Below are 19,143 nucleotides of genomic sequence, written 5' to 3'. Positions count from 1 at the left end.
GGCAGACCTGGGCTCCAGAGGCTGGGCCCCAGGACAACTCTGAAGGCAGAGCGAGCTCCAGAGCTCCTTCCCGGAGTTCGAGAGCAGCTGATGGCGGGCAGCTGCACTGCCCTTCCGGCTCTCCTGGCTCCCTCCCTCTCTCGGATGCTCCGAGAGCCCTGCTCTTTGAACACTCAGCAGGTAGCTCTCAGCATCGCAGATTCTGTTTCTCGAGGAGCCCGACCCACAAAATGTGAAAGAGGCAATGTACAGAAAAGGTTCCTTCTCTGCCGCCTCTTTCTTCTTCTTCCTAATAAAGACGTATTAACGGAGAGCCTGCCTGGTCTGTATCATGTCTGATTTCTGGCACCTAACAGACATTCTGTGAATGTTGGCTGCCCGAATAAATGATTAAAACATGACTCCCACCGGTAAGAGCAACTTTCTAGAGAAGCCCATCCCACTGGTAAGACGGTCTACCCCACGGCCATCCTGCCCCTACACGGAAGCCAGCTGTGATCAGCTGCACAACACGGGCCAAGTACTCTGACAAATATATCTTCCAACCTGTCCCTCAACGTTCTTAATTCCTTCTCTTTGTTTCTTGTGTTCATATCATTTCTTTTTCCATGTATTTTTTTAATCTCATTCTTTTATCTGTTTCCTAAGCTAAATGCACATAAATGATGACTGAAATAGCATATTACATGTAATACACACCATACATATACATATATGTATACACACACACACACAGAGACACATATATATATGGGCTGCATCCCACAGTATGTGGGATCTTAATTTCCTGACCAGGGACTGAACCTGTGCCACCAACATGGGGAATGCAGGGTCTTCACAGCTGGATCTCCGGGAAAGCCCCAATTCAGATCCATCTGGCAAAGGCTTCCTCTACTTGCCCCAAGCGCCACCACCCTGACCACCACAGTTATATATTAATAAAACTCCTCACGACTAGTCCCCATTTGCTGCTTTACTCTGGATTAATCTCCAATGCAAGTGTTGCATCATTCTGAAGGCGAGACCTGGGAAAAGTCCCGGCCTGAGTCAGGCAGGGAGCGCTGAGCTGGGCGTTGTATTACTTGACTCATTCAATCAGAGCTGTAACGTCTTGCTCAGGAAACTTGTGGAATCTCCCTCTGTGGAATTATTTTTAAATGAAGCAATTCTCATTTCCTGGGATAGGTTAAGAGGGTTCTGGCTTAAAGCAAGGAAAATAAACTTGATGGCTTAGAAAGGTTAATAAGCTTCTGTGCTCTCAAGATTTCTGTGAATCTTGTGAAGACGTACAAATGTAAAAACGGAATATCCTTTAGCTGTGGTTTCTTAAATTGCACTAGTTATAAAAAAATGTAAATTAAGCTCTCCCAGGTGGTAAGTTTGTCAGCTAGCAACAAAAATGGAAGACTGCGGACAAACTTAGATCAGCAGCATTTTGGGAGAAGGAACCAAAAAACCAATGGAATTAGGGAAGAAAGGATAAACCAGAGGGCAGCAACCCTGAAGTAAACCCTGACTGAGAAGATACCATGAGCTCTGCTTTTCTGAGGAGCTGAAATCGTTGAGGAATGTAAACAACAGTAGTTTTGTTGTGACAGCCATAAAAGGTGGCCGGTTGTTCTATCTTCTTTGAAAGCTACTGTATTAATCTGCTGCTATAACAGCCCGCTACAGGCTGGGGTCCTTGAACAGCAGTTTCCTCAGAGCTCTGGAGGCCAGAGGTCCACGACCACGGTGTTAGCGGGGTTGCTTCTACCAGCCTCTCTCCTTGGCTTGCAGACGGCTGTGTCTCCCCCTCTTCACGTGCCCTGCCCTCTGTGTGGCTCTGTGTCCTTATCTCCTCTTCTCATAAGGACACTGGTCCTAGTAGGTTAGGGTCCACCCTACCGTCCTCATTTTAACTTCATCAGCTCTTTAAAGGCCCTGCGTCCAAACACAGCCCCTTTCTGAGGTACTGAGGGTTATAACTTCAACATGTGCATTTGGGTGGGGGGGTGGGCACGGCTCAGTCCGTAACAGCTGCCGTGTTCCCCGTTGACTATTCTTTCTGTGAGTGTCTTCTCAACATTCCACTGTATCGTCCTTCGAGAATGAGCAGACCAGTGTCCCATTTTGCGAGCTGATTCAAACCTGGCCTGAGGCCCTCCGTGAAGCCTCCCTCTCCTCGCTCCCAGCTCTGCTGTGGGCATCCTCCAGGCCCAGTGTGTGTGCTCAGTCACTTCTCTCCGGTCCAACTCTGCGAGCCTGTGGACTGCAGCCACCAGTCTCTCCATGGGATTCTCTGGCTGGAATACTGGAGTGGGTAGCGATGCCCTCCTCCAGGGGATCTTCCCAACTCAGGGATCAAATGCGTGTCTCTCATGCTTCCTGCATTGGCAGGCAGGTTCTTTACCTTTGAGGGTTTCCCTGATAGCTCAGGTGGTAAAGAATCCACCTGCAATGCAGGAGACCTGGGTTCAATCCCTGGGTTGGGTAGATCCCCTGGAGAAGGGAATGGCTTCCCACTCCAGTATTCTGGCCTGAAGAATTCAATGGACTGTATAGTCCACAGGGTGGCAAAGAGTCAGACACAACTGAGTGACTTTCACTTTCCTTACCTTTAGGGCTACCTGGGAAACCCTCAAGCCCTCGTTCTCCCTTATTTATCTCTCTTGGCATCCACCTCTCGCCTGCCTCCTGGGCTCCTCCGCAAGGGCCCCTTAGAGATTCCTTGTTAACGCAGACGGTGGCACATCACTGCGGGTGGAGATCAGTGGAGACAAGGCTGCCTCACGTCCACAGTGGGCATCTCTCCAAGGCAGCGCCCGCCTGCGAGCTGAGGGGAGAGGGAGAAGGGGTTGGCGGGTTTGTGGCATGGCCTCAAGCTGTGTCGGAGAAGGAGAAGCCCCGGAGACTGTGAGTAAGAGCCGGTGAGAGCCCAGTTTCCACGTTCCGCAACCAGGAAAAGGCAAGAGAAAGTCAGGACGCGCCTGACGTGGGATGACACGAGGAAGGTCCCGCTGCGGAAAGTGGTCACATGGACTTCACGTGCTGGGCGGAGGCCGCTCTCCCGGAGGAGGGAAAGCCTGGCAGCCGCTCCGCGCTCAGCGCGTGATGAATTGCCGTGCTGACAGGACGGTGCAGGCCTCCTCACCGGGGCCCAGGCCCCACGCCGGCCCTCCGCGACTCCAGCAGCTGCCTGCGCTGTCCTCGGGGGGGAGGGGGGGGTGGGGGGCGAGCTGAAGGCCGCTGGGGAAGAAGGAGGGACAGGCCCCCGCGGCCAGCTTCCGCAGGCAGAGGCTGCCCCCCGCTTCTGCAGCCCTGCAAGGGCCAAACAGCAGGAGTGAATAAGTACAGGGGGGTGGCAGCCGCTCTGTGGCCTTTAAAACTGTTGCCCACGGGGGTGCTAGTGGTAAAGAACTTGCCTGCCAACGCAGGAGACTTAAAGAGACACAGGTTTGATCCCTGGGTGGGGAAGATCCCCCTGGAGGAGGACATGGCAACCCACTCCAGTATTCTTGCCTGGAGAACCCCATGGACAGAGGAGCCTGGTGGGCTAGGGTCCATAGCGGTGCAAAGAGTCAGACATGACTGAAGTGACTTCCCACGCTTTGTCGCACACCCACCCTCGCTGGAAGGACCCCTTCTGGCTTCAAGCTTCCTCCTCAGTGTCAGATAGGGGTTCTTGCATGTTCCTGCTTTTCTACCATCTGATCACTCTTGGCTACTTTGTGGCCCCTCCAGCCCCTTAGAAGAGGGCGTTTCCTTAGCCTTTGCAGCCCACTTCTCTCCTCTTCCCTCTGTTGTCTCTTCAGAAACCTCATTCCACCGTGGAGCTTCACTTTCTGCATCTCCGCAGCCCTGTCTCCCTGGAGACCTCCAGGTCTGCATTTGCAAAAGCAAGTTCCTCTAGACAAGTGATTCTCAACTTTGGCTACTCTGATTAGAATCACGCGAGAGACTAGGTTGCACCCCCAGACTCATCACATTAGAATCTTTGGGGGCTGAGAATCAGACTTTGGTATTTTTTGAAGTCATTTTTAATTCTCCCACCTGGAGATAGCGGTCTCTGTTCTGAGCTCCCACAGTGCTTTCATCTTTGTTCTTAGAAAACTGACACATGGTTTGTATGTTTGTTGGTTGTAAAGTCTGGCGGAAAACAAACTTTGGGTTTCCTGGCCTTGATATTTATCAACCATGAGACTTCAGGCAAGTTTGTTCAGCCTGTTTTCTCATCTGTAAAATGGGATGCAGAGAGTAATAATACTACTTACCTCATAGGGTTTTTTACAAGAAATTGAAAGCTTCAATCAGTGCCTGGCATAAAGCAGGAAATCAATAAAAGTCAACTATTACCCCCCAAATCAGCTATCATAGTTTTGAGTAGTCAGTAAGATTTGTAAATGATAAATTTGTGTCTAATCCAGTGGTTCTAGAAGCTAAGCCTTTACAAAGATCACCTGAAGAGTTTATTAGAAAACTAGTTCCTGGGCCCTGTCCCCAGAGTCTCTGATTCTGCAGGCTGGGGGTAGGGTGGGGAGGGGCTGAGCACCCACATTTCTAACAGGCCGGGGGGGCTGCAGGTCTGAGGACCCAGGTGGGAGCATCCCTGGCCTCTTCCCCCAGCATCCTCTCCTGCTCACCCCGTCTGCCCGAGGAGTGGCAGGAAGTCAGCTCGGCTAGAGGTCTTCTAGGGTTCCGGACACAGAGGTTGATTTCCAGCCACCGACGTGGTTGATCATTAGTCCAACTGCCCAGGTACCAGAACTTGCCTGACTCAGACTTGGAGCAGAGTCCAGGCTGTTCCTTCCGTACCAATCAGAGCTCTTGAAGAACAGGATGGATTCTGAGGCAATAACTCAAAGCCAGCTCCTATTCTATACTGTCATGACACTTTTCAGAAGCTGTGGGTTTGTGGCAAATTGTGAGAACGGACAGAGTCTGCTCCAACTGTGATCTATGTCCTCGAAAACGGCCCTGCTTCTTTAAAAAAATATATATATTTTTAATTGAAGGATAATTGCTTTACAATATTGGTTTCATTTCTGTCATACATCAGGGAGGGCTTCCCTGGTGGCTCAAATGGTAAAGAATATGCCTTCAATGCAGGAGACTCAGGTTTGATCCCTGGGCCAGGAGGATCCCCTGAAGAAGGGAATGGCAACCCACTCCAGTATTCTTGCTGGGATGGTTCTGTAAGCAGAGGATCCTGGTGGGCTACAGTCCCAAGGGCCGCAAAGAGTCAGACACGACTGAGCGACTGACACTTTCACTTTCACTGCCAGACATCAGCCTGAATTCGCCGTAGGTGTACATATGTCCCCGCCCTCATGAACCTCCCTCCCACCTCCCACCCTTCCCCTCGAAGGCAGGAGAACAGACTTACATAGACGGGCAGGGGGAGGAAGGAGAGGGTGAGACGAACAGGGAGGGCAGCGGGGAAGCACACACACCGCCGTATGTGAAACAGATAGCCAGTGGGAACTTTCACTATTACTTGGGGTGCTCAAACTGGTGCTCTGCACCAGCCTGCTTCTGTCTTACCATCAAGGCCCTCAGGGTACTCAGAGGTTACCCGAGCCCACCATGTATCTAGCCCCATGGATTGAAATCACTCCCTCAAACAGATAGTCTCTGCAAAGCCTTCAGATTCCCCCTCTTTTTTTTTTTAATTTTCTTTTTCTTTTAATTTTTTTAAAGTTTATTTATTTTAATTGGAGGCTAATTACTTTACGATATTGTAGTGGTTTTGTCAGACATTCACATGAATCAGCCCCCTCTTAGTGAGGCGGGGAGGGGGCACTGGCTTCTTCCTCAGACAGGCAAGATGCCGATGTGTGGGTCTCCCCTGGGGGAGCACAGAGCTCCTTCCTGGTGCTCTTGGCCCTGGTTCTGGCTTCTCTAACGAGATTGCAACACCAGGCATTTAGAGCGGTGTTCTTCCTAGGAAGGAGCCAGAATACAGCCATCACTGAATCTGGTGCTGTGCCCTTGTGCTGTTTATTTGGTTTCCCCTCCTCTGTGCAGCCAGGGTATCTATCTCATTACATTTTCCTGTTAAGCTGACTCTATTCTGTTTCCATTTTCGCTCAAGTCCATTACGCTAACTACAGTACACATTATTATCCCCTAAACAACTTTACACAATCCGTTTTAGTGAGCAAGGTCAGGGCCCACTGAGCTGAGAGACCAGCCTTCCACTTGGCTCCCAACCAGAAGAGCCAGCAGCCCCCTGCTTCTCAAATCGACCCTGCTCCCAGAGGGATGGCGCTTCACGTCAGTGAAGAATGTATTAATTAAAGGAAATGAAAATGTGCTCATTTGTTGTAATGAATTTAGCTCTTGCAGGCCATTTTCTTCGGGGTGGCCTGCCTGGAAGATGTGCTGAAAAGAACCAAAGGGAAAAAAGACATTAAGTTCGTAACAGCCTTCAGAGACCTGCTTTTCACCACACTGGCTTTTCCGATATCCACAGTAAGTTACAAAGATACGCAGGTGATATAATGCTCACGTCATACGGACCAAGGCTTCTCCTAGGCAGCAGGAGCCCTTTACTGTAATCCATGGCAACCGCATTTGCATAAATGGCCCAAGGACTGCATTGCACTGCCCAATGTCTTGGGGAAATAAGACACATCACTGCCAAGATTTATCATTAGCGTTTGTATCTTTGTGAATGTTTGATATGAGATCCTTATTACTGTCGGGCAGGGAATTCTAAAGGACCTTTCTTAACCAAAATACAACCAAGATAACCTTGGTTCCATTGGGATGATGGGAATGGAGGGTGCTAAAGAAGGAGATGAGTAACTTGCCTTTCATACATCTGGTTTCACTTGAACAATAAGCATTTGTTACTTTTGCAATTGGAAACCATTTTTCTAAAAAAGGTATGAAACCTTTCAAAGTTGACATTTTGAGAGGAGAGAGACTGTCTGAAATACCTGGGGTGGGACCCACAGTGGGTGGTGCCTCATGCATTTTGTTGAATGAATGGACATTGGGAAAATGCAAGACATATGCAAGGGACAGTTGTAGCTGGTACTGTCCACATTTCTACAACTCACCCACAATTTCACTCATTAGTTAGAATGAAAACAAACTGAAGCCAGGCACACCAGCAGCCCAGCAGGGCCTGTAATGAAAAATGACTATCTCCTTCCACCTGTCATCGTCCTGCTTCCTACAGTATTGAGACTTTAAACTTAAATCCAGAATGAAACTCTCCAAGCACTAATAAGGTCTCAGATAGCAGAGCAAGTACTAGCATTCCAATCTTACTTTGCAGGACACCTCCTCCTCCACCCACCAAAATCTTCTAAAGACCAAGTTGCTTAACAATGGAGTTTATTCTTTTTTTTTTTTTTAAGACTTAGAAATTGAGCCTTTGGAATTTAAGGAGATAGGACGATCAGAAGATTAATAGTTTTTTGTTTTTTTTTTTCATCTCTGCATTGATTTTGTAGCATGGAAGACAGAGACTTTGAAAAGATAGCCAAGGGGTACAAGAGGATGGAGATCAATCCAGAGTTCTGAGCAAGAAAGAGATCCAACTGTCAGTTAACTAGCTTAGTGGATTATCCTGGGGGCTTGTCAGTTATCCACCCCCCCAAACCCCTCCACCCTCGAGCCCAGTCTTCCTGCTTCCCCTGGCCACACCTACCTAGAGAGTGGGCAAGCCATGTGTAAGGCTTAGCTACTCCATTTGGCTGCTTTCAGGCCTCCTGGGGAAGCTTAGAGAAGAGAGAAGTCATGGTCAAAATGAAATGACTTAATGGTCTGCGAATCCTGTTTCTCTACATCCTGTCTGCTGGCCACATTGACAACTGATTCCTAACTCTCTGAAGTCCCCAGAGACTGGGCATTGTAATTCTATGATAAATAATTTTTTCCTTCATGTAATAATTCTATATAAGAATGTACGTTTAAAACTGGTATCTATGTTTATTTTGATATGTTTTCTTGACTATCTTAGGAAGCTCTGATTGAAAATAAACCTAATGGTGCTATTTTTCTGTTCTATTTTGCAGTTTGTATTTCTGTCATTCTGGATTCTCTTTCTCTACGACAGAGAACTCGTTTACCCTAAGGCCCTAGATACCATCTTTCCAGTGTGGTTGAATCATGCAATGGTGAGTAAAAGGCAAATTTAGTGAATCCTGAAAAGCAATAGACTCTGTTCTGAGAAATCCAAGTGCCTCATTTATGTTTCCAAGCTTCTCAACCCCCAGCATCCCGTTCACTCCTCCCTCTTCATCCTGTCACTGTTTATTTAAAGAGCACATTGAGAAAATGAAATGAACAAAAAGTGGTGCTGTAATCAGAGTCACTGAGAGCAGATGGGATGTCCAGGCAAAATTCTTTGCCAAGTTGCTTATGAAGTCATTGAAAAGACATGACGTCATAAGGACAGGCAACTTCTTGGAGGGTCCAGTCCTGAAAGAGAAGCAACTTCCGCAAATATTAATAACATGTAATGAGATTCCTACCTAGGAATTGAACAAGCAAGCTTTAAAATTAATCCATCCTGAATGTTAACTAGACTTACTGTGGTGAACATTTTACAATACATACAAACATCAGATCATTATGTTGTACTCCTGAAACTAATATGTAATTCATGTCAATTATACTTAAACACCTCCCCCACCAAACCACCCAAATGTCCAAAGCAAATGTCACAGCTCAGAAGTAATTTCTTAGCCGATACCTGATCAGGAACATTTATCACAAATGTTCTGCCTAGTTCTGTTTCCCATTTGATTTTTTTATTCACGCATTTATTTTTGAGGAGCTGAAGAGTAAACAGGACTCGTTCTGAGTTATTCAGGTCACGGTATCTGGATACCAATGACAGTGGCCTGGACAAGCGTAGCTGGAGGCGGACTGCCCAGGTCTGGGATAAAGGAGGAGGTCTGAGTCACGGGCACCACATGCACGAAGTAATCATTCAGAGTGCTTGCTCCACTTCTCAATACTTACAAAATGTGTTTCCACATTAGTCAGGAGTTCAGAAGGAGGTCCAAGAGGTCTGTGAAGCAAATGACATTTAAAAACCTCCGGGAAATCACAAGGGAGGAGCGTGTCAAGGCGAAAGGAGAAGGGGATAGCAGAGGAGGAGACGGTTAGATAGCATCACTGACTCGATGGACACGAATTTGAGCAAACTCCAGAAGATAGTGGAGGACAGAGGCCTCTGGCATGCTGCAGGCTGCGGGGTCACAAGGAGTCAGACTTGACTGAGCAACTGACCATCAGCAACCAAGTATGCCAAGGCTCCTCGGGTTCACAGACTTCCTTCTACCCTCAACTTTTCCACTGTCTCAAAACTTACATGATTAGCAGTTTGGAAAAGCGATTCAGTCCACTAACTCTGCTCCACCACGTGGCCTGCCCCTTAGGAAAAAGAACATACTTTCACTTTAAATATATTTTCAGTGAGATACTAGTTATTAACTAAGGTATATGATTCCCATCTCATTTAGAGTTCAGGACAAAAAGCTATGTATTAAATAAATCCCAGCTCTCAGAGACCCCTCCTACAACCTTCTTTTTGTCAGATCACCTCCTCACCTTCCCAGCTTCCCATGAGAATTAATCTGAAACCCTTACATAGGGAATATTCTGAATATTTTATGGCATTTACACTATGTTAAATGGGCTTCCCAGGATGCTCAGTGGTAAAGAATCAGCCTGCCAATCTGGGAGACACAGGAGATGTAGACTCAGCCCCTGGGTCAGGAAGATCCCCTGGAGGAGGAAATGGCAACCCTCTCCAGTATTCCTGCCTGGAGAATACCATGGACAGAGGGGCCTGGCAGGTTACAGTCCGTAGGGTCATAAAGAGTCAGACATGACTAAGAACGCATGCACACACACACTGTGTTAAGCCTTTTCCTCAAATAGGAGCCTATTTAAGGCACACAAATTTCTTTAAATAACAAATTCAATCCTGACTTTTTTTCCAAATTAAAAAAATACTCAGAAAATTTAAGTGATTTACCTGGGGCCACTGAACCTATAAGTGGGACAATATTTAAATCCAAGGCTGATTCACTCTTCGTCGCCTTATATTACAGTAAGTGCAGAACTTTCGGTTCGATCTGGTTTCATAATTCACCAGGCAATCAAAAAGGATGTCACTTTGCTTGATTAACATAGCAAAGTGAGAATTCTCACTTAAAAAAATCCAAAACCCCCATCTGCCTGCTAATAAGCCAAAGCACTACTTAAGAAAATGAAGCTATTTGAGACAACTGACTGAGCTAGACGTTGCTGAAATAAAAGGGCAGAGTAGTGAAAGTATCTTTTATCTGGAGCCAGATACATATATCAGATAAATACCTTTTCAAGGTTTTGTTAGCCCAGCTAGTAGTTTTCCTACATCAATTTCAAGCTTCCTACCTCTTTGGGGTACCATTTTCCCACTTGCAAGTAAAGTTAGGTTTCTTCCAAATAGTTGTGATGGTGATGCCCAGCACTTGTGAGCTTGCTAAACAGCCATATGGATTTTTGGTATTTTTGGAAGCAGACAGCTTGATAATGTACATCCTATCCATCAGTTAATTAGCAAGGCAGATGCTATACAACCGAGAACATAAAATAATTGCATACCTTCACAACTGGGGGTTTCTTTTGACCCTGCTCCTTGACTTTTGGCCAATCAGGTAACCCGAATCCTTTAAAGTGAAAGGGCTAGCGTCAAAAAAAGGTGGGATGAGAGTGAAAAAGAGAGCAAAAAAGGCAACCTGCCCTGGCTCAGACACAGACTCTTCTGTGATTCTGTTAATTTAATTGGAGGATCTCTCAAGAGAGCCATTTCTGGTGAAAATGTTGCTGTCAGCAAAACCAGCATCGGGGACTTCCTGTGGGGTCATCCCCAAACTTCCAGGCTCCCTTTTCAGGTCTGATACACATCCAATGTGCTCATGACTGCCTCTCATCCCTCTCCCCCAACCTGTGATCCTTACTCTGGACATTTTCTGTCCTCAGTATTAAAGTCTCCTGGTCCGTGGCCTCAAGGAACGCTCTCTGTTAATTTTCTAAATACTGGTATAAAAGAATACAGAAATGACTTTACTGGGTTAATTTGTTAACACTTCCTACATTTTAACAGTGTCCTTGCATGACAACTCAAGGGAGTAAATACCCAGAAACCACCACCGTGATGGCCAAAGTGATGATGGGTAGTCAGACCAGACATTGGTCTAGTTGCCTCCATGTGGGGCTGGGCCTGGCCTTAAAAGGAGCCGGTATTGTTCCTTTTTTTTCCCCTTCCACAGTATAAGAATTTCTACTGTGCAAAACCAGTGTTATGCTTTCCTGAAAGGGTCTTTCATTTCACAATAGCATTTATGTTTGCTATTCCTTAGCTTTGGAATACTCTTCCTGTTGCCATTTGCATTGCTGCTCTGGGTTTTATGAGTAATATTTGTCAAATTAGGAAATACTGCTCTCCCTTTTGACACCGCATAGTTCTAAAACCTTTATGTTTCAAGTCTTTGGTCTCTTTCCTGTCTAAGCCCTCTAGTTCATTATAGACTCGCCACTGCAGTGAGACTGTTTGAAGCTGATCATCATCTTTAATTGACATTTTTCTATCCTTGCTGTATATTCAAACCAAATAGTAACATCAGTGAAATGCCTACATCCACCATGGTCCGGCTGCCTTATTTAAAGTAGATCAACCCGACTAAGCATTTTTATTGCTAAGCATTCTCCAGTCTTCATGAAAGAAGGGAAAGAACAACGAAGTATTCCACCAGGTTTTGCCAGGAAAACATTAACTCCTCAGGTATTATCTAAATGACTACTAAAGATAGAACAAGAAAAGACAGATTTAAACAGCAGGAAGAGGACTCAGTAACTGAGGAAACAGTTAGATCCTAACCTGGGGTATCTGGAGAACTTATTTCTCTAGGAATCAACCTACATCATTCAAGTTTCTCCAAATGAAAGATGAAAATATCAGAGAACCCCCTCCCAGAGGCCCTCTACATTTGAAAATACCACATGATTATTGAGCATGTGTACATAAGCACCTTGTAAACTACCAAGGACTGCATGAATATCAATAGTTGTTATCATGTAAGACACTCCGTCCATGATCACAGAGCTTTAGAACTGAAAAACCTTCATTTACATTAATGGAGATTTCAAAACAATCTGTTCTTATGAGATAGGCCTTATCTTGGCTCTTTAAATTGGAGTAAATACCAAATCCAGCTACCTAGTTATTTAACATGTTGTCATTTATTCATCTGAAAAAACAGTGAAGTAGTGACCACACGGATAACACCATGACGGATATCTGACAAGAGTTTTGACTTCCAGCACCCTTAAATCCTGTTGAGCCTGGTATACATGCATAAGGCTGAGCTAATAGAGATAACAGTTACACTAATACATAGGTGGTTTTGTGCAGCGGTGTGTGATAACCGTCAAGTGGACAAGGTAGATGGGAGGGCTGCTATGCCTTATCCATCACTAAATTCAGGCTCAGTTTCAGAGCTTTCTCTCCATCTGTAAGCTTGGTGTGAAGCTGTTGGGCTGCCAGGTAGAGGCAGGTGAGTCCTGATGAGCATAGAAAGAAGGTCACCTGTGGGAATATCAGTATCAAACAGCCACCCTTTGTCCTCAACATTACAAGCCCCTCACCCATGCCTCCCTGGTTCCTCACCCCAGGCTTTCTGGGCAGAGGAGACCCACAACCTAGGTATCTCTGGATAGCTCAGTGGTTTTCAGCCTTTAGGAAATAGAACCCTTTGTGAATCTGAGGAAATCTATGAACTCTTTCCCAAGGAAAGCCCAAATAACCACAAAATTTTGTGCAGACTTGTAGAAGGCTCATAGACCCTCAAAGTCCCATTTATGGATCTTAGATTAAAATTTCCTGATATAACTGAACATATACTTGAAAAGCAGTCAAGTACAAACGTCACTGTAAGATAATCACTGGATTTGCACTGGTGAGCTCTGCTGACTTGCCCAAGAGAATTTTGATGAAGGGGCCAAGGAGAGCCTTGGTACTGCTGTATGTATTAGTTTCCTGCTGCTACTGTGACAAATGAACACAAACTTCATGACTTAAAACAGTACAAATTATTATTTTACAGTTCTAGAGGTCAGAAGTTCAAGGGGCTTCCCTCGCAGCTCAGTTGGCAAAAAATCTGCCTGCAATGCAGGAGACCTGGGTTTGATTTCTGGCTCGGAAAGATTACCCGGAGAAGGAAATGGCAACCCACTCCAGTACTCTTGCCTGGAGAATCCCATGGACAGGGGACCCTGGCGGGCTACAGTCCGTGGGGTCGCAAGAGTCGGATATGACTTAGCAACTAAACCACACATTCAAAAGGGGTCTTAAGTGGGATAAACTCAAGGTGTCAGCAGCAGCACTCTTCCTGGAAGCTCTAGAGCAGAGTCTGTTTCCATGCCTTGCCCATCTACAGTCTGCCTGGCATTCCTTGGTCCACGGTCTCCTCCTCCTTCACACCTTTTGCACCATTAAATTCTCAAATCTCCTCTGAAAATTTTGTACTCTAGACCAAGTCCACGTTAGAAAGAGAAGCTGTGACTGCCAACAATGACCAGACGATGGTGTTGGGAAATAACTTGTCATGTGACTCTGGAGAGGGAAGAGCGGCTCTAGCTAAGCCAATGACTGGATGTGTCAATGTTGTAACCACAGGAAAGATCCTTTTTCAGAGCCCTGTCTTAAAGCTCCTGGGCAAAAATGAAACTAGAATCATTCATCACACTTTGATATTTACGTGGGTAATTTTTCAGGTTTGATCACTACAGTGTTATTTATAAGTTGTCCTCTTGCTTTAAAATACCTTTTTCTTTCTATTCACCTCCTAATCTAAGGTAGATTAGGCTCTCCAATGGGACTAGAGAAACACTGAGAAGTTAAATGAATGCTTAAAGCTCAGCAGTGAAATCAGAAGCTAAGCTGGGATTAGAAGGCAGAGTGAGTGAGTGAGGACAATGAACCCATCTTGCCCCTCAGGAAGTCTCAAGGTAAACAGAGGAGATTCTGATAATGAACTTCCAAAGGATTACCAGTCCACTTAAAGGTTTATATAACTAGAACCAAGCAATCACAATGTCTGCTTTCTTCATCAGTTGAGAGCAGGAACCGGAATGGTGAAAGTATATCTTTTTTTTTTTTTTTTCAATCCCAATTCAGAGAACTTCCAATGTGTGCTAAAGAGTAACTTGCTTTTACAATCTGGTGATGCTCTATCAAGGGGCTGCCTTTTAAATAGAAGAACAGCAGAAGAAAATACATCCCAATTTCAAAATCAAGGTCAAAGATTTTTAATGATCAAAAATTATACATGTCTTCTAGGAAGTTACTGGGAATTTGAATAACTGAAATCATTTGGTGCCCTTGAGGGTTTGCTAGCAGGCCTCCCCTCCTGTGTGATGTAATTAATCCCTACTTCCATGGCAGCCATGTGCCATACCACCAAGAGGGTGCTAGAGAATAACCAGGATGGAGAAACTCACAACAGAAGATCCTAAACCTCTCTGAAATTCCAAGACAAATAAATAGAATCTAAGTAGGTTCAGTTCAGTTCAGTTCAGTTGCTCAGTCATGTCCAACTCTTTGCGACCCCATGGACCGCAGCATGCCAGGCTTCCCTGCCCATCACCACCTCCCAGAGCTTACTCAAACTCATGTCCATTAAGTCGGTGATGCCATTTAACCATGTCATCCTCTGTCATCCCCTTTTCCTCCTGTCTTCAGTCTTTCCCAGCATCAAAGTCTTTTCAAACGTGTCAGTTCTTCGCATCAGGTGGCCAAAGTATTGGAGTTTCAGCTTCAGCATCAGTCCTCCCAATGAATATTCAGGACTGATTTCCTTCAGGATGGACTGTTTGGATCTCCTTACTGTCCAAGGGACTCTCAAGAGTCTTCTCCAACACCACAGTTCAAAAGCATCAATTCTTCAGCACCCAGATTTCTTTATAGTTCAACTCTCACATCCATACATGACTACTAGAAAAACTAATGCTTTGACTAGATAGACCTAAATCGGGAGGGGAGCGTTAAAGTCCCATGATCTCAGAACAGAAGTGAAAATGCCCACAAGCAGCCTGCTGGAGGGTGGGAGAGCCTTCTCTGATAGACCTGAATGGACATCCCCTTCCTGATTAGGGAGCCAGCGCAGAAAAGCCCCTTCATGCTTCTCGTTGCTTTGTAACCCGGCAGCAGACACTCGGACAGCTGCAGCGTCCTGTCCTTGAACAGGGAGCTGCTGACAGACTCTCAACCAGCGCCCACATCTCTTTCCCTGGTCTCTTTATCGTCTCTGCCTACAAAGCAATCACTTGTGCCGAACTGGGAACTGAGCTTCTCCAAGTCCTCTAATCTTACTCTCACCTCTAGGTCTTTGGATTACCAACCAGGAGATGATTTCTATGAGCTTCCTTGGTGACTCAGTGGTAAAGAACTAACCTGCCAGTGCAGGAGATGCTAAGTCCATCCCTGGGTCGGGAAGGTCCCCTGGAGGAGGAAAGGGCAACCACTGCAGTATTCTCGCCTGGGAAATCCCATGGACAGAGAAGCCTGGTGGGCTACGGTCCATGGGGTTGCAAAATGTCACATACGACTTAGCAACTAAACCACAACAACAAGATGATTTCCACAGAGAATTATCTAGTCTCTTTGAAGGTGATTCCACTTGCCCACATATTATACACCCATCGCATGGTTTTCTAGCTCTCACATGCTTATATTCAAAGTTTTGAATCCCCAGCCCTGCCCTCCATCCCTCCCAACCCAATGGGCACATTCGTGTACATATAGGTACTTGCTTGCCAGCTGCTTCCTAAATCTCAACAGCTCTTCCAACCCACCCTAACTTACTTACCAGCTTCATCCCTTTTCTATCACCTTCATGTATTCACTAGGCTCATTTATTTTCTCTAAAAGTTGATATTTAGAGCAAAGCCGAAGAGGAGTGAGAACATGGAGATGAGAATGAGCTCTTTCTCTAGGGACCTAGGGAGTTCATGAGTGTTGAGCCACGTGAGACAGGGGTGACTGCCAGAGTCTACGAAAGTATGAGCAAAAGGTTTGCTCAAAGAGAAGATCCTGCTCTTATGCTCAGGGATTCTACACTGAGTGCTGAGTGTATATGCACAGTCTTTTAATACTGGTCTGGCAGCCAAAATGGCCCAGGTGCCATTAAAGAGCATCTCCGTTAAGACAAAAATCTATAGGCATGTAGTGCACAGTCCACCTATTCACTCAAAGAATCAGCCATCTAATTACGAATGTTTGATAACAGAAAAAAACCTTGATGTTAGAAATAAGGCTGCTGATCAGGAGCAAGAGATCATGGCCATTGCTTGAAAATACCGTTTTTGCTATTGGTTTAGGACATGTGACTAACAGACAATAATATAGTGATATTTCCCTTTTTACCCAATTCGTGCTTGACATTCTTTTGTAGCAGTGATTGGCAGAGATACTAAAATACTTAACCTATCAAACAGTATTTAATAAAAGTCTTTTGTCTCCAATCAACCTGGGGAGTTTAGTTTGAGGTTTATCTGTGGGAACATTTTAATTAATATGCATACTTTTTCTGACATATTTTAAAATACTTTGAGAACCTAATAATGTCAGAGTTAGTGGCATTAAAATATCACAGTGATCACAGACATTGTAAGCTTAGCAAAAAAGGTGCTTAAGAAATATTTGTTGAATGATATTTGACAACTGGAATATTAAGCTGCATATCCAATGGGAATGACACTTAATATCTTTTGAGACAGTGACTTTTAGAGGTTGGTATATACAGTCTAAGAAACTCCAGATGCAGATCATCAGGAAATGTGCCATCTGGTGAACCAAACTCTATCTTTACAAAAGCCCTTTCACATCTGTTAAGGTGGCCTAAAAAGTTGGAAGGGATAAATATCAGGAAGAAAGGTGCTGGACCTTGACCCCTAAACCTTAGTTGGGGATGAGTGGAAGCAAAATGTCTTGGCTCTGTGTCTCAGTTGCAGAAACGGTTGATCTCAGATCAACAAGTTTTCTACAAGTTAAAGTTTGATTTAATGTAAAGATTTTACTTAGGTACCAGAAAACCTCAGTTCTAACCGCATTTCCGGGATTGTCTTGCAGTGTGGTGTTTGGAAAAGTTAATAGACTTACATGGGGTATCAATTCCTTAAAATGGGTGTGTTTACTCCTTAATTCTCGCTGGTGCTGTTGTTCAGTTGCTAAGTTGTGTCCAACTCTTTGTGACCCCATGGACTGCAGCACACCAGTTTCCCTGTCCTTTACTATCTCCCAGAGTTTGCTCAAACTCACGTTCATTGAGTCTGTGATGCCGTTCAACCATCTCATCCTCTGTCGCCCTCTTCTCCTCTTGCCCTCAATCTTTCCCAGCATCAAGGTCTTTACCAATGTGTCAGTTCTTCACATCAGGTGGCTAAAGTATTGGAGCTTCAGCTTCAGCTTCAGTCCTTCCAAGGAATATTCAGGGTTCATTTCCTTTAGGATTGACTGGTTTGATCTCTTTGTCCAAGGGACTCTCAAGAGTCTTCTCCAGCACCACAGTTTGAAAGCATCAATTCTTCAGCTCTCAGTTTTCTTTATGGCCCCACTCTCACATCTGTACACGATTACTGGAAAAACCATAGCTTTGTTGACAAAGGTGATGCTATTAGGAGCAAATAAAATAATATGTGTGCAGCATAAAATGCTACCAGTGATATGTAGCAACCTATGTCAAGCTGTTGTAAACTTGGAATCATCATCACCCCTTCTCCATCCTCCTCTGTTTAGCGAGGGGTAAGTTGAGAACCTCACACCAGGTCCTAGAATCCCTTTCTCCATATGGTTCCAGGGAAGAGTCAGCCAATGATAGGCACACTGTGAGATGTGAAAGTGGAGATGTCTACATAAAAAAGGAAGCCATTTTTATCCAGTGTTCGTTGGGAACAGATGTACAGACTCAAGGTCAGCATCAGCTCCTGGACAGGCACCCAGGAATTGCAGGCTTTATACTCAGCAGCTAAGTTCAAGGGAGGCAGTGCCCAGAGACCGCTGAGATTTGCCACAGCTTCTTGGCCAGCTCCCTCAGTCCTTCTCTCCTAGGCAACGTCTCCATGACATGCCTTACCCTGTCCAATAGCTGCCAAAGCCTCTAAAACCTTCATGCTTGGACCCCCTCAGTGGGCTCCCTGTTCCTAAGGGATCCCAACTGATAATGAGAGTGAACTCCTGCATCTTTCCAAACCATGCCCTCAACCCTTAACAAGTCATCCATCCATAGGAAACAAGGTCCTGAGTGACGGCAGCTTCTGGCTACAGAGAGCAAGAGTAGCTTGAAACACACACACACACACTTTACAAGACACCTCAAACGTCAAACAGAATATTTTAAAAATATTAGTAAACATTTGAATTACAAGAAAATAATGGAAATTCCCCAAAGCTAAAATAAAATAGAAGAGGAGCTAAGGAAAAGTGATGTGAGGGCAAATATTTGAAGAGAGAATCACTCATTAGTTCTTGGAATTTATGAGAAATTAATCTTCGGGTTTAAAAAGTGACATCAAAAGTAATTAGCCTCCAACTAATAAAAATAAATGGGAAAAAAAAGTGACATAAAAAAAAAAAAAACCACACACAAGACACAGAGCAGACATCCATCTCTTGTATGACATCACAGACACCTTAGACAAAATGATCCTAGAAGTAGCCAGACTAATAAAATGCATCTCCCCAAAAGAGAACACTGCTACACTGGTAGCTGATTTCTCAATATCAACAAAGAAGCCAGAAGAGGTGGAATCATAGCTTCAAAGAATCAAAGAAAAAAAAATGGCCAACCTATTTACTCACTAAAAGTATCTTCTGAAACAGGGACAAAGTAAAGACATGTTTAGACACACTGCTTATCACCTGCAGACCCTCAGTCATGGAAAATGCCAAAGGTTATACTTCAAGAAGATGGAAAATGGCCTCCAAAGGGAAGCATGAGATAGCAAAATAATGACAAGTAACATGTTCAGTTTATGGTGATTTAAAGAAGAATGAACTAAAATCCTGGATGAAAATAGGGTAAGTTGAGAGAGAGCTGATTAGAATTAAGTTATGCGAAGCCTCCTCGATTTCTGGTGGGGAGGGGCTAGAAATAA

At 44.9% G+C, this 19,143-nt stretch overlaps 1 protein-coding gene across 4 annotated transcripts in view; it reads left to right on the top strand.

The window, feature by feature from the left end:
- ADTRP (androgen dependent TFPI regulating protein) overlaps positions 1-19,143 on the top strand; it is a 90,357-nt gene that overhangs the window by 7,734 nt on the left and 63,480 nt on the right. For all 4 annotated transcript variants that reach the window (XM_070457031.1, XM_070457032.1, XM_070457030.1 and 1 more), the window contains exons 2-3: positions 6,319-6,453; positions 8,010-8,111. In XM_070457031.1, coding sequence (XP_070313132.1) covers positions 6,319-6,453; positions 8,010-8,111 — 237 coding nt within the window. The remainder of the gene's footprint in view (positions 1-6,318; positions 6,454-8,009; positions 8,112-19,143) is intronic.

Source organism: Odocoileus virginianus, chromosome 27 (assembly GCF_023699985.2).
Source record: "Odocoileus virginianus isolate 20LAN1187 ecotype Illinois chromosome 27, Ovbor_1.2, whole genome shotgun sequence".
In the NCBI taxonomy this organism is placed as follows: Eukaryota; Metazoa; Chordata; class Mammalia; order Artiodactyla; family Cervidae; genus Odocoileus; species Odocoileus virginianus.
Note: the sequence above shows the minus strand (reverse complement) of the source record. Positions and strands in the feature narration are given on the sequence as shown.